This window comes from Symphalangus syndactylus, chromosome 22, assembly GCF_028878055.3.
Source record: "Symphalangus syndactylus isolate Jambi chromosome 22, NHGRI_mSymSyn1-v2.1_pri, whole genome shotgun sequence".
Classification (NCBI taxonomy): domain Eukaryota; kingdom Metazoa; phylum Chordata; class Mammalia; order Primates; family Hylobatidae; genus Symphalangus; species Symphalangus syndactylus.
In genome coordinates this window covers 20,419,164-20,435,514 of record NC_072444.2, presented here as the reverse complement: position 1 = coordinate 20,435,514, position 16,351 = coordinate 20,419,164, and the positions used below count along the sequence as shown (strand labels likewise).

The following is a 16,351-nucleotide window of genomic DNA, read 5'->3' as shown; positions in this document are numbered from 1 at the left end:
TCTGGAGTCTCTCATAAGCCTGGGGTTTTGGGTCATCAGGACCTATGGCCACCTTACCTGGGCTGAGCTTTTGGACGAGGTGCTGTGCCAGCCTACAACCCTCAGCCAGCTGTTCTCGGAGGTCCCACCCCTGGGACTCGTCCGGCTCATCCGGAGTGAGAAGGGCCTGGAGATGCCGAATCAATGAGCGGGCGGCATCTCTCCCTTCCCGTAACTTCACGCTTAACTGGGTCAGCTCCCGTTCCCGAGAGAAAACCAGGACTTCATATTGCCTAAGGTGAGATAGTAGAGAAAATTTAACAGTGGAAAGGGATGAGCGATCAGTTCTAATATTGCGACACAGATTTCTGAGACAATGTCCTCAAGGAGACCTCCAAGCAGAAGGTCAGCACGTGTTTAAAGAAATGTCTGCAGCCAGGAGGAAGAATAAAAACCGGTTCACAGGCTTCCTCCATACGAGAGAGGGCTCCTGGAAGATCCTCCACCATGTTCCATTCATCTGTCTCTTCTGTCAACAAAAGTAGGTCCCTTCCTAATTCAGTTTCAAAAAGGCATCCATCCTTTCAGTTCCTCACTCTGCCCATGGACATTTCCATGTGCATATACACATAGTGCATCTTGCAGCGACTAGATACAGAGCCATGGACAGAAACGAGGCCAGGTGCAGATGGGGCCAATTGAAAAGACGAAAGAAAAGAATGACAGGCTCGAGAAGGCAACATTGATGGAGTGAAAGGATGAGAAGCCGCAGTCAGTCAGGAGGTGATTCTGACTAAGGGTAAGTGGGGTGGTGATGGCACATCATTTGGAGTATACTGAATGCTGCTGGGTGGTTCCCACTCCTTTGGTTGATTTTGTGTTATGCGCATTTCACCTCAACAATTACTTGTTTGAAAAACGGAAAGTAAGGCTCTGAGAAACAACTGCAACCCATAACTTATTATCATCTTTGTTCTCTGCTTGATAAATCTGTGTGTGTCATGAGCCTGTCATGGCAATTCCTGCCCTTCCCCTGGCCCAGCTTAGCTCTTATTTCTCCCCACCGAGCTGCTGTACTTCAGAGATTTACACTCTTGCCCACCTGCCTGCCCCCACGGGGCCTCCTCACCTGAGCTGCTCTGTAAACTCCTTTTCCACGAACATCCGCTCATCCCTCAGCATAGACTTTATGAGGTCTTTGCAGTCTTCATACTCTGAGAAAAGACAGACACGCCTGCCTCAGTGAAAGCCTGGACGTGCTGCTCTCATCACTGCCTACAGGGCAGGAGCCAGGTCCATCCCAAGGACAAAACTGTCCCCAGTACCAGGCTCTCGGCAGAGATTTCCACATCTTTACTCCTCAGTCTCCTGACTTTCTGGCATCTGGTCCTCCAAAATTTAGAGATGAAGAAACAGAAACTCAAGGCACATCAAGGGAGTTGACAAGATGATTCAAACACAACCAAGTGGAGTGAGAATTCACAGCCCCTGAGGTCCGACTCTGAATGTGGGGCCACTTTCCCAAGCCTTGCAGCCTCCCCTCTAAAATACTGCACTGAGGCATGAAGCAGTGATTTCCTGTACACTCGGGAAGGCCCCTCGGACTATGGGACTGATCGTTTCCCTTTTCCTGGGAATTTCAAGGAGAAATATGTCAAAGATCTTAAACATCTTTGATTTTTAAATCTTATCTTTGGATGTGATTTTAAGAATCATATCTGAAGCATAAAGTATGAGACATAAGACCATAAGGCCATGAAGGAAATATGCCCAAATACTAATAATGTTTGTGTTAATTTAGAAACAGTTGAATGAAGAAGTAACAGATAGCATTTACTCTGTGCCAATAAACATTCTAGGAGATTGACAAGAAATGCCTCATGTAATTCATTGCCGCAATTTTACAGAGGTAGGTATTTCCATAGTACCCTATGTACAGATGAGGAAACTGAGGGACAGGTAAGACAAGCAACTTGGATGGAGCCCAGGAGACAAGCCCAGGGTCCCTGCTCTGCACACTGCACTGCTACTTCCACACATTCTCGGTGCGATCTTTCTTCCTCTTTAGGAAAAAGAGCCTGTGCCCCAGGAAGCAGGACTTCCCTCTTACCAGGGTACTCTCTGCTTTTCTTTTGACGAGTCTTGCCCTGTCACCCAGGCTGGAGTGCAATGGCATGATCTTGGCTCAATGCAAACTTTGCCTCCTGGGTGCAAAGAAGTCTCCTGCCTCAGCCTCCCGAGGAGCTGGGATTACAGGCGCCTGCCACCATGCCCAGCTAATGTTTGTATTTTTAGTAGAGATGGGGTTTCTCTATGTTGCCCAGGTTGGTCTCAAACTCCTGACCTCGTGATCCGCCCGCCTCAGCCTCCCAGAGTGCTGGGATTACAGGAGTGAGTCACCGTGCACGGCCCCTACTCCCTGCTCTTGATGCTGTCACTTATAGATACCATAGGTTCCATTAGGAGCAGACTCCTCTTGAAGCCCCTCACAGCGTGTACTGTGTACTATCACCAAGTTTCCCTCAGGGTCCCTAGAACAAAGCTTTGCCTATTGGGCCTCAACAGAAGCTTGAACAGAATAAGGGTTCACTAGTCCCAGATGTTTAGAACAACAGATTAGATGTTATTTGTCTGCCGGATCTTATACGGGACAGAGAGGATTCTTGAAAACAGGATTTATCCTCTTGGAGAAAACAGGTCGTTCTGTGCCCATGTCCGAAATGAATTAAGTGCGATTTTAAATCTAGGCCCACCCCCACCTGACTGCAAACGTGGAAAGTTGCTAAATACTTTGGTACCTCTGACTTCCAAATTTAACAAAATGTGCAAATGCCCATTTCTATTTTCCTAGAAGTATGGGAAGGTTGAAATTATTTTTGATGGAGAGAGCATTTAGTTTCTCAGAGAGAAGAGAGGACATCATTCATCACTTTTGTGATGGTGAGCCTACAGAACTTACTGTAATTATTCTGCCCGTTGGCCAGGAAGTACGCCACTTGAGTTACAAGAAATTTCTGTTGGAGGTTTCTGAACTCCTGTTTGTTCTCTACCAGCTGGGGGTGCGATTTCTTGTTGATTTCTAGAATGTTCATCTCTGCCTTCTCACTGGACCAAGGGCCGGCAGATACCACCATGCTGACGTTTGTGGCAGAAGAGGTGGGGCCAGGGACTGGGGAGAAGACACCCAAACACATGATGGGTTAAAAACTGGTGAAATCAAATAGGCTTAATTAGGACTGAGGGATGTCAGTAACTGAAATTCTTAACTTACTGTTGAGAAAAAAGTGATCAGTCTCCACAGCACTTTAGGATCCTTAACGACAAAAACAATGTTCACGGTGCCTGAGCTCAGAGCTGAAGGCACTGCCAATAGCTCAGTCTCCGACAAGAGTGAGCAAGGGTGTGGCCAGTGTGCCAGGTAACAGTCTGCAGTTGCTACAACACAATTAGAACGTGGGGGTGTCATGGAATCTTAGGAGCCCTCACTCCAACTGCCAAGGCTTTGCTGAAACACAGGCGCCCTAGTCTCGCCTGAGGGTCACCACCAATTGGGATCATTCCTTCAAAATTCACTCTCAGTATTCGTGTACCCTTGTGACAATGCCACAGACCCATCTCTTTCCCAATACATCTAAGCACATTCCTCACTGTTTATCGCTCGTCTGTACAACATCATCAAGGCAGAAACAGTTTCCCAACAGGTTATATTTTCTTAATGGTAGTCATGATGTCACCCCACCTGCTCCAAGTTAAAACAGATCTTAAGGCTTTTCCACAAGTGTAAGATATCAAACTTTTAGCCTGCCCTGATTTCCTCTGGGTCTTCTGCAGTTTTGTCTGTATCCACTAGTCAGTGAATGAATAATTCACTTGTGAAAAATGTTGTCTTTTCTGTCTCAGTCTTCTTCTTGCTGCTTCCCATTGTTATGTTGATTTCTTTTTTCTTACTGGGGCACCATCTTGGCTTTTCATCACACTCTAGACCAGTCTGACATCCCTATGTCCAGAGCTCTTCCTCTATGTGGGTTGATTTTTTTTAATGTCACTGAGCACTACATTTTATACTTGTCACTTATGGATGTCATTCTAGTGTCGCAAGAGCTCTTTTCAAATTATCAAGTGATCAAAATCATTTCTATAGAGATCTCCTGAAAACATGTGTGACCATCTATCTTGGGAAGTTTCATAAACCTCATGCTATTTTGTTGTTTCCATTTTGTTTTCCCATATACTGAAAAGAACAGGGCCATGAGCGGTTCTTATGGAATATGGTTTGATATCTGTTTTGTTAAGTTGGACTAACACCATGGACTTTTGGTTTCATTCCACTAACAGAACATGGCAAGATCAAGGTTATGGTCACAGTTGGTTGGTGATCCTCAGTGTTGCAGTAGAAGGTGAGTTTGAGATGAGAGGAATGAGTAGGAAAGAGTGATCCCCTGAACCACCTCCTCGCTTTCTCAGCTTTCATCCCCACCTAGGTTTTGTGAGCCTGGAACTTGGGAGACTGTTCTGTAGCCCAGGTCTCCTAAGATTGGCTGCTGGACTTGCCTGAGTTGAGGGTGCAGTGAGTGTGATCCTGGGCTGCCCAGCATTCATGTGGAAGTGTAGGAAGGAGGACTGGGTCAATCCCATTTCAAAGCGTGTCTCTCTGCAGCCCACACTGTCCTCCAATGACACTGTGAGGATACTGCTTTAAGACGTATCAATGGCTTCAAGTAACGTATCTTCTGGCATCTGGGAGATCTGACATTCTGTGTCATAATGAAAATCTGTCATGTTTCTTTATTTTAAAAATGATAAAACTGCAGGTTCACAGATTTACATGGCTTACTTGAGGTCACACAGGGATGAGTTTTCAGCACTGCCAACGAAAGCAATCACAGTAATTATTCAGTAATTATTCATAGGAGCCATATAATTCAGTAAATATTCACATAATTATTTACTAGTTGTTCACTGACCAATTCGTACAAGGCATTTTGCTCAAAACTGTGCTCATATTTGGACATTGTACCTTCATCATAATCCTGTGGTAATGCTATTATCCATAAGTAACAGGTAAGAAACCTGAAGAACAGGGATAGCAAATCATGTATTTGGACATATTTCCTTTTTTTTTTTTTGGTTTTTGTGATGCTGGAAGAATGAGCAGAATGAGTCATAGGAAGAGTATACATTCCTGTAGTATTTTCCAGGACAGAGGTGTGACCTCCCCTACTGGGACCAAAATTCCCGTGTCTGCAACCTTGCTTTAACAGTATGGGAAATAACCTCTACCACCTGGAATTCCCCTAGAACTCTGGAATATACAAGAGAAGTATGAGACTTGGGTCTTCCCTTGGCTGTGTTTAATTCACTCTTCTACGGAATACCAATGATTCTCACTAAGATTTTGGCCTTTTCATAACCACAATGTGCATTTTATGGAGAAGATTTTACACTTTGCTCTGTTTAGAAAGAATAAATATGAGCAATGGTTTAGGTTTTATGCCCTGGAATTAATATTTTTCTGATTCCTGTTTTGACATTAAACTCTCATGTAAATAGAAACATACTCATTATTTCTCATAAGGCCAAGTTTGTTATTAGTTTGAGTTTTTGAAGATGAAGCACAAACTTTTGATTTTATCTTTGTCTGTCCCCATCAGCGCCACTAGTTGTCTCTCAGTATAACCTGGACTTGCCCCTGCACTTACCCTCGTCCTGCTGAACCATCTCCATGCACTGTCCAATTCCATCAGTGATTCGGGCTCCTCCCAAGGCTCCCTGAAAAGGGCACAGAGATCAGGACGTTAGGCACATTCCAGACACAAAAGCAACCCATACTGTAGAGTGGGCAGCTGTGTTTCCACTTCCCTAATATTCCAGTGATGCCCTAAAACTGAAAGGAACACTTTCCCTTTTTAGGGGTCTGTTCTTCATGTCTCAGTGCCTCTGATCTAGTGAACACAACTGTCCTGAAAGTGAAAGAACTTGCTAAATTTCTAGTTTCTCATTAGGTGGCTAAAATAGATTTATAAGACTTCCTTACTTACCTATGACTGCTGAAGTCTGAATTCTTAGCAGTACAATTCTTTTTCTTGTAAGGTGAGCAGCTTAGGAAAGATGGGCCATCTTGCTGTGCAAAAAGAGGTAAACTTAATTTCTACTCAAAGCATGCTTGAATCTGAAATTAGGGCTTCCACTCTTCCGAAGTTGGAGTGTCACTGTGTCAGGCATGTGTCCCGAAGGGCTCGTGTCTCTGCTATACTCAAAGTTTAAATGGAGCCCAGCAAGCCAGATCTCCTTTACTTCTAGGTTCCCTCAACAGTTTCTCCTCTGCTTTAGAGACTGCATTGAAAATATTCTTGTTCTGCTGTTGCGTTTTGCCTTTGGAATGACGTGGTGCAGCTCAATGGGTCCTACCCCCAAGGTGATCAAAGTAAGAAACAGTTGGGAAAGTCAGTGCAAATGCAAGTTCATTGTCCTCCTTGCAGGGATTCTGATTCAGAGGGCTCAGGTGGGGCCTGGAATGTGTTTGTTAACATGACTCAGATGTGCAGTCAATTTGGGGACCCACTGATAGCACTGACCTTACAGTTTATGGGATGATTCTGTTTTGCTGAAGAAACTGAGGCACAGAGAGTCTGTAACTTGCCCACGTTCCCCTTGCTGTAAGTCCTGGAGCCAGATCTCAGGTGGACCAGCCTCTTCCCATCTCCTTCCCACATTTTCCAATTCAGCTGGGTCAGTTCTTTCCAAGTATGTGTTTCTCTCTCCTATACCTCATTTCTGAAAAAAGGAAAACTTCTGGAATTTAACTTCTTTCATCTAACACATTTCCTCACAACATGCAGCCAGCAACATATTTTGGCCACTTACTATTAAAGTGAGATGCTTTTTCTTTTTTTTTTTTTGAGTCAGGGTCTTATTCTGTCACCCAGGCTGGAGTGCATTGGTGATTATAGATCACTGCAACCTTGAACTTCTGGCCTCAAGCGATCCTCCTGCCTCAGCTTTCCAAGTAGTTGGAACTCTAGGCACACATCACCGTTTCGGGCTAATTTTTTATTTTTCATAGAGACAAGGTCTTGCTATGTTGCTCAGGCTGGTTTTGAACTTCTAGCCTCAAGCGATCCTCCCACCTAGGCCTCCAAAAATGCTGGGATTACAGGAGTTAGCCACTGAACCTGGCCCTGAAATGCTTATTTATTTATTCATTTTTAATGAAAATACAGGACATGGAGATGTAGAAAGACACCTTGCTTTATTACTGTTGGTATTATTATTATTTCTACAGTATAATTTATATATCACAAAATTCACCATTTTTAAGCATACATTTCAGTGTCTTTTAATATATTCCAAAACTGTTGCAACCATCACCACTACCTAATTCCAGAATATTTTCATAATCCCAGAAAGCATGCCTGTACCTATGGGCAGTCACTCTCCAATTCCCCCCTTCTTGCGCTCTCTGACAACCACTAATCTACTTTCTCTATCTATTGATGTACTTGTTCTGGGCACTTCCTCTATATGGAATAACAAAGCGTGGTATTTTCTATCTGCTTCTTAGAATATTGTTCTCAAGTTTCATCCTTTTTAGCCTGCATCAGTACTTCAACTTTTTATGGCCAAATAATATTCCACTATATGGATATACCACATTTTGTTTATTCATCAACTGATGGTGGCTTAAGATGTTTCCACTTTTTAACTATTATGAATAATGCTGTGGAGGAGAGGAGGACGTATGAAATGGTGAAGCACAGGGAATTTTCAGCAGTGAAACTATTTCGCATGATGCTGTATTGGGGATTTAGGACATTATGTAATTGCCAAAACCCATAATCTGTGAAACTCAAAGAATGAACTCTAATGTAAACTATGGACTTTAGTTGATAATCACGTATCAACAGTGGTTCATCAATTGTAACGAATGGACCACACTAATACAACATACTAATAGGAGAAATTGTGTGCTGGAGGACAGGGGAGCCTAGGAGAACTCTCTGTACTATCCACTCAAGTTTTCCGTAAACCTAGAACTGTTCTAAAAAAAAAAAAGAAGTCTATTAATTTGTTTTAATTAGGATGCAGCAGCCCCATATCAAGGTTTTGGTGGCATCCTGTTATTGTGTGGTTAGTACTTGGCATTGAAGTGGACCAACCTGGAGTCAGAGCAGTTGGAGATTTCAAGGCCTGTGCCATTTGCCTCTAACCCTGGCGTGCCCCCGGAATACAGATAGCAGATCGATTAAGGAGAAGCAGCCTCAGCAATCTAGACAGTGCAGGTTTCTGGTAAGGACAGGTAAAAACCATCTGGGTGGGCAGAACTTGGTGAAGACTAGAAACCACTGAGACTCAGCAGCTGCCCCAGTGGCACCAACAAATCAAAGGAGGGGGCTAGGAAGAGCTAAGGGCTACTGGATGAGCTCTCTGCCTGCAAGACAGAAGCAGATCCAGAGATTTTGGTAAATAATGTAGGTTTCAGTACAGTGTGATCTCTTCAAAAAAGTAGAGAGAACAAAAAGGAAAGAAAAAGAGCATGAGAGAGAAAGAAAAAGAAAAGAAGAAAGGAAGAATGGAAGGGAGGGAGGGAAGGAGAAAGAAAGGGAGGGAGAGAGGGTGGGTGGGAGGGAGAGAGGGTGGGTGGGAGGGAGGCAGGGAATGAATAAAGAGAGAGAGTTGGAGGGAAGGAAGGAAGGAAGGAAGGAAGGAAGGAAGGAAGGAAGGAAGGAAGGAAGGAAGGAAATGAACAAATTTACATGAAGATGAGAACAGTGGGGAAACTTACACCACCAATATTTTCCATGAACAGGAACATGCTAACTAGTTATTAGAGAAAGATGCGCTACTGTAAAACCATATACTGTTTCCATGGGGTACAACCCCTTCCTCCTCCTCTGAAATTCACACATTCTGTCTCTGGCCCACTGTTGCCAGAGACACTGAGTCTTGTCTTTGGATAAGTTCTGGTGCTCACAAGAATGAGATGAGACAGTGCAGCCCAGAACACCAGGACACGAACTTCCCTGTTGCTCCTTGTCCACTCCAGAAGCTACCTGGCTGCAGCTGGGGGCCTCAGCCCCTAGGTCTGATGTCATCCATTTGCCTTTCTCACTGGACTTCTCTCCTTGCACTGGCTCCCACTCCCCCAAGACCTGTGGGTGACCACATGAGAAGAACACAAACAGGCCATGCCCCTTTCTTTCTCCCCCTCTCAATGCCTGTAGTGGTGGGTTCCGTGGGGTAGTGACCTGAGATTTACTCACTGTGGGGCCTCTAGCCCAGGGCAGGGCCTGGTACCTAATAGTCACCCCATGAATGCGCAGTGAAAGAAGGCGTCCACCACAAGGTCCTGGGAAACCAAGAATTCCACTGTGGCCCATAAATTCTAAGTCCTACAGGATTCTGGAATGGGAGATGGGAAAGGCCTTCAAAAGTGGCCACTTTTAACCCATTATACTGGCAACTGAGCCATGTTTCCCCATCCTGGACATATCCAGAGGGCACTGCCTAAAACCAGACACATCTCCCCATCCAGGACAGTGTAAGGGCCTTAGCCTGGGGGACGCAGGTGGACAGGGAGGGGGTGAGCCACAAAAGCTGAAGAGCAGAAAGCAGGTGAAAGGGGACAGTAGGTTGGAAACACAGAGAAATGGGGGCAGAGAACGGGGGGTGAGAGGGGAAGAGCGAGGAGAGGGATACAGATCTAGCCAGTAAGGAAAAGTCCTAGAGAGAACACTGTCCTCTCCTGAAGTAAAATCACTTCCACCTGACCACGGCACTGCAGGTCATGGGCAGCACACGCTGTGGATATTTGTTCATTCATTTAGCAAATATTTATTTAATATCTGTTTCATGCCAGGCAAGGCCCTGCGATGTTTAGAAACCTTGGCATCCTCCCTTAACATCTGAGTCATAATAGAAAGAGGACTATCTGACCCCACCGAGCTGGCAATGCCTCGGGATTTTTACCTGTTGGATCTGGCAGCTCTTGATGTCAGCTCACACCATGTGAGGCTGCTCTTAGGGCACCGAATGGGGAAGTTTCTACATCAGGGCCTTGGAGAGTCCACTGGAAGCCCTGGACAGTGGGAGTCGGTGGCATCCCCAGTGTGGAGGCCAAGAACACACAGCACTGAAACTCCAGACACCCTCAGGAGGACGGCAAGGGACAACTGGCTGGTGAGAGCCTGGGTCACCAGGAACCTTCGCCTGGGTCTAAACAGGATTTGCCTTCAGATTGCCTGTGAGATAAAAGAGAGAAATCAAGGTTAACATTGAGATTTGGGGCTTCGGCAACTTGAAGGATGGAGCTGCCATTTACGGAGACTGGGAAGACCCATGGAAGAGCAGGTTGAAAGGTGGTGGGGAACTAGAGGTGGTTAGGTTTCTGTCATATGTAATCAACAGTCCTGACCAGCCTGGGCAACATAGAAAGACCCTGTCTCGGAAAATAAAAAATGAAAAATAGGCTGAGCATGGTGACACATACTTATAGTCTCAGCTACTTGGGAGGATGAGGCAGGAGGATTCCTTGAGCCTTCAGTTAGAGGTTAGTGAGCTATGATGGCACCACTGTACTCCAGCCTGGGGGAAAAAAAATAGAGTCCTGACTAAATACTATAGAAGCCAGGGAAGTTTTCACAAAGTAAGTAATACTTGAGGCAGATCTTAGAGAACAAGAATTCCATTATTTCTGTTAGGGAATTAAGAGAGTGTGGGTGTCGTTAGTTAATTCTTACTGAACTATCTTTGGAATCCCATCTACTGGTCTAGCTGGTCTATCTGTACACGTATATTCTATATGTTGTCTCACTGAGCTTTCACTAGGTTATGCTACAGTAACAAAAGCCCCAAAATCTCAGCAGCTACACATACAAAGGATTATTTTTCATTGACATTTCCTTTCATGGCAGGTTGACTGTGACTCTACTCTATACAAGCTATTTTATTTGTTAGATGGTGAAAACTGTGATACTCGGAGATTGTTGAATATGGTATTAGTATTTTCATTCATTCACTCATTTAAGAAATATTTATTCAATATCTGTTTCATGCCAGGCAAGGTCAAGTACTGAGAATATAGTGGTGAATAAAAGAGACAAAATCTCTAATTGCCAGGAGCTTATATTGAAAATCAGATTAAACACATACAAACTAATCATAACAACAATGAATACTGTATTCATAAATAATAGCTGTAAGAGATTTTAGTAAATCTTTTAAATTAGAAAAATAGAAAAATTATTAAAACTAAAATGGCCAGGTGTGATGGCTCATGCCTATGAGCCCAACACTTTGGGATGCCAAGGTTGGGAGGGTCATTTCAGCCCAGGAGTTTGAAATCGGTCCGGGCACTATAGGAAAACCCTGTCTACAAAAAGTAGAAAATTAGCCAGGCATAGTGGTGCATGCCTGTAGACCCAGCTACTAAGGAGGCTGAGGTTGGGGGGACTGCTTGAGCCTGAGAGGTTAAGGCTGTGGAGAGCCATGATCATACCACTGCACTCCAGCCTGGGCGACAGAGCGAGACACTGTCTCAAGAAAAAAAAAAATTATTTGATGTAGTCCTAAAACTATTATGTAGAATACTATTGTTTACATCACATCACATGAGCCCTTTAAATGGCTTAACACTTATTTAGATATGATCCATAAAGTTTTCCTGGTAATTAACTATACCTAAGAACAATTAAGTATAAAAGAGTTACTGCCTTGACAGGAAGATTGTAAAAATTTTAAAAAGACAAATAAAAGAGTCAAAACTGTAGCTCTGTGAGGCTCAAATAACATCTAATTCAAGTCACAGTGAACATCTAGCAATCATTCTGAACACCATATAATTCACTTAATACATTTTGCCTGAATGCCCAACACATCTGAATTACCAACACCCATATGTAGCCAAGAAACTGGCAATCATGTATAAATTATCACCTATGACTCCATCTGCTCTACACACTTATTTTTTAAATTTTATTCATTTATTTATTATTTTTATTTTTTGTAGAGACGGGATCTCACTATGTTACCCAGGTTGGTCCAGAAACAGAAACAGAACCACACTAATTTCATAAATCAGATGACCATGCAGTCATTCGATTTATGAAAAACAGTGCCACACGGTGCAGAAGGAAAAGGATGGTCTTTTCAGTAAATGGTGCTGGATTAAGCAGACACATCCGTGTAGTAAAAAGTGAATCATAGCCAGGTGGGGTGGTTCACACCTGTAATTTCAGCACTCCGGGAGGCTGAAGTGGGCAGATTACTTGAGCCCAAGAGTTCGAGACCAACCTGGGAAACATGTTGAATCCCCATCTCTAAAAAAAATACGAAAATTAGCCAGGCATGGTGGCACATGCCTATAGTCGCAGCTACTCAGGTGGCTGAGGTGGGAGGATCACTTGAGCCAGGAGATGGAGGTTGAGTGAGCTGAGATCCTGCCACCACATTCTAGCCTGGGCAATAGAGTGAGGCCCTGTCTGAAAAAAAAAAATGCGAAAACTAAAATAAAATTGTTATAAGGTTAACACAGAAAAATGTGTTCATACTCTTAGGTTAGGCATTGATTTCTTAAATAGGACACAAACAGCAGTACCCATAAAGAAAAAGATTGATAAAGTATAATTTCATTAAAATTAAGAATCTCAGGCTGGGTGCAGTGGCTCATGCCTGTAATCCCAACCCTTTGGGAGGCCGAGGCAGGTGTATCACTTGAGCCTAGGAATTCCAGACCAGCCTATGCAATGTGGCAAAACCCCATCTCTACTAAAAATACAGACAACAGCTGAATGTGGTGGTACTCCGCTGTAGGTCCCAGCTACTTGGGGGCTGAGGCAGGGGGATCATCTGAGCCTTGTGAGCTGCGGTGAGCTATGACTGTGCCACTGCACTCCAGCCTGGGCAACGGAGTGAGATCCTGTCTCAAAAAGAAAAAAACAGTTAGAGAATCTCCATTCATGAGAAAACACCATAAAAGAGTGAAAACGCAAGCTACAGATTGAAAAAAGGGAAATGCAATACATATAAATCCTAGAAAGGAGGCATATCCAGAATAAAGTATTACAAATCAACAGGAAAACAAGCATATCAATGAAAACTGGATAAAAAGATTTAACAGGCACTTCACAAAAGAGGACATATAAATGGCAATAAAAGATAATATCAATGAAACCACACTGATATATTACTGCACCCCTATTAGAATGGCAAAATAATTTTTAACCGACAGGCATCAGCGAGGATGTGGGGTAACCAGCATATCCCTGCTAAATGGTACAACTACTTTGGGAAAATGTTCAACAATATGTAATACTAAAGTTTTATCATTCATATACCTCTAAAACCAACAACTCCACTCCTACAAATATACCCCAGTCTAGTAACGTTCTATTTCTTGATCTGTGGTGGTTCACTTGGTAAAAATTCCTTTTTGTTTTTTTTTTTTGAGACAGGGTCTCACTCTGCCATCCAGGTCGGAGTGCACTGCCATGATCACGGCTCACTGCAATCTCAACCTCTCGGGCTCTGGTGATCCTCCCAACTCAGCCTACCGGGCAGCTGGGACTACAGGCACACACCACCACACACAGCTAACTTTTGTATTTTTAGTAGAGAAAGGTTTTTGCCACATTGCCCAGGCTGGTCTGGAAATCCTGGGCTCAAGTGATCTACCCACCTTGGCGTCCCAAAGTGCCGGGATTACAGGTGTGATCTATTGCGCCAGGGGCCACCTGCACATTTAAAATTGTGAACTTCTTCTCTATACTTCAGTAACTTTTCCAAGATTTCTTTGACGCAAAGTTCTCAGAAATCTTAAAGCTAGCATTTCAGAATAGAAAAAAATAGCTTCTGGTTCACTAGTGAAATTTTACTAATAAAATTTAAAAACAAAAAGAAAGCTACTAACACACATCAGCTCCGAACAGATTAAACACTACCAGCAGATCTTTTCTTTAACTTCGTGAATCACTAGGATTCATTCTTTTGGCAAAGAAAGGATGAACAACACCGTAACACAAAGAAAAGGTACCACTGCCAGGAAAGACTTCCTTTCGAAAGCAGCTCTAGCAGCAAAAGATAAGAGGAAAGCAAGGAAACCAGGCCAAACGTCTTGGTTAACTCTTCGATGAAAAGACGCCAAATGAGATGATCTAAGAAGCCAGCCAGCCAGCCAGACACAGGGAACTCACAGCAACTCCTCGGAGGGCAAACAGCAACCCCACAATCCAACCCACCCAAAATCCTGCGGTTCATTTGAGGCTTGCCCCGCTAGTCAGGAGGCGATTCAGTGCTGGCTACAAACGCTCCTCATGTGCATCCTGGACCTGGCACACCTGGCTTGCCCATCACCAGCCTGGAGACACCGCCAGGAGCAGAAGCCCGGAGGCCAGTAAACACCCCAACTTTGCAAGTCAGGGGCGCGAGCGCTCTGGCCTCTCAGGTCCGCAGAGGGAACCTATTTCCGCCTCGAGGGTGGGGTGCGGGGTCAGTGTCCTCTACAGGATATAGAAGGACGTGCCCCCGAAGCTGCTCCGTCCCTCCACCCGCTGGGATGCCACAGAACACCTGCCAGCGAGTTTCTTCCCCAGCGCCCACGAGAGGTGGGCTGCCAGCCGCAGCGGCAGGAGAAGAATCCAGCGCAGGGAACTCAGGCCCCGGCGATGCACCAGCCCCCACACCCTCCACCCGCGCTCGCGCAACAAAACTTGCACGGCCGCGCCTCGACCCAGCTGTGCGCCCGCGGGTCCCGGATTCACCGCCCGCCCAGCCTGGCGCAGCGCCCTCACCTCAGAAACGCTGGGTGGACTTCGCGGTAACTTCCCATCCAGACGGCAGCCGGCAGCCGCGCCGGCGCGCCTCGGCCCAGCTCCTGGCGCCGCGGGTCGCCGGTCCCGCGTTCCCGAAAGCACCGCGCTCGCTCAGAAGCTCAGGCAGCCTCGCGACCCTCACTTACCCCTCCCAGTACCGCCGCTGTCTCAACCGCCACCCAGCCCCTCGACTGCGCCTGCGGCCCACTGGCTCCTCAGGGTCCTGATTGGCGCGTCAGGAGAACCCAAGGCGCAGGCGCGGCGGGGCCTTAAAGGGACCCGGCCGCCTCTATTGCTCAATGGGTTGGAGCAGTTTAGGGCCCCTGCGGGCCGAGAAAAGCAGTAACCGAGGGGATGCACCAAGTGCAGCGGGGACAGGGAATCCCTCTCTCCCCTCCGCCTCTCCTTCAAAGCACCAGCCCTCGACCATCCAAATCGCTGATTTCCCCGACCACTCGAACCGCCCCTACCAGGTTAAAAAGGCAGGGGACACCCCCCCTTGGGGGCCGGAGCGTCCCCGCGTGCCCAGCCAGATTTTATTTTTCTCTGAAAAGATGGTACATTTACATGGCTCAAAATTCAAATAGGGCCAGGCTTGAGCCCTGGAATTCGAGACCAGCATGGACAAAAAAGAGAGAACCCCGTCTCTATTAAAAAAAAAAAAAAAAAAAATCAAATAGTACAGAAAATTGTAAAGTTAAAATAGGCATCTCTTCCATTCCTGTCTCCCAGTCTCACCCTGTAGGCAATCTGTGGGATGCTGTTGCCTATGAATCCTTCCAAGGATATTTTATGTACGTTTTCGCTTTTTTTTTTTTTTTTGAGATAGAGTCTTGCTCTTGTTGCCCAGAATGGAGTGCAATGGCATGATCTTGGCTTACTGCAACCTCCACCTCCCAAGTTCAAGCTATTGTCCTGCCTCAGCCTCCCAAATAGCTGGGATTACAGGTGCCCGCCATCATGCCTGGCTAATTTTTGTATTTTTAGTAGAGACGGGGTTTCACCATGTTGGCAAGGCTGGTCTAGAACTCCTGACCTCGAGTCTTGCTCTGTCACCCTTGCTGGAGTGCAGTGGCACAATCTCAGCTCACTGCAACCTCCACCTCCCAGGTTCAAGCGATTCTCCTGCCTCAGCCTCCCGAGTAGCTAGGACTACAGGCGTGTGCCACCACACCTGGCCTCCCTTCTCATTTGGCACGTGCCAGCCACGTGCCAAGTCCCAGGCCCCAAACTGGTTAGGGGTCAGGAAGAGCATTCCAAAGAGCTCACACAGAAGCTCAATCCTATCTCTCCACCAAGGTGGGCGACACCATGGGGCTGCAATGCCTGTTTTTGTGCTTTTCAGGCACCTCCCCCAGTGCTGCCAACCGCCCTTCTGAAGGGCCTGTGTTTGCCACCCTCCGCCTTCGCACTAATTTGCTATTTCTCATCTGCTCTGGGCCAGGAGAACAGATAAAACTAGGGCCCTCAATGGTTTAGAGTTTTACAGTTCACCAAGTGCTCAAGGCACTTTATCTTCTGTGAACCTCACCCCAGCCCCTAGGGAAAGACAGATCAGGACCAGCCAC

The 16,351-nt window shown here is 45.6% G+C and overlaps 1 protein-coding gene across 1 annotated transcript in view; it reads right to left on the bottom strand.

The window, feature by feature from the left end:
• The window catches only part of LOC129472521 (neuroblastoma breakpoint family member 1-like), a 705,345-nt gene extending 690,436 nt beyond the window's left edge, over positions 1-14,909 (bottom strand). The window contains 7 exon segments of the mRNA XM_063631768.1: positions 58-272; positions 1,082-1,193; positions 2,939-3,148; positions 9,946-10,217; positions 10,466-10,560; positions 14,211-14,329; positions 14,763-14,909. Of these exon segments, the coding sequence (XP_063487838.1) occupies positions 58-272; positions 1,082-1,193; positions 2,939-3,148; positions 9,946-10,078 (670 nt within the window). The 5' untranslated portion in view covers positions 10,079-10,217; positions 10,466-10,560; positions 14,211-14,329; positions 14,763-14,909.
• Between the last annotated feature and the right edge of the window lie 1,442 nt (positions 14,910-16,351).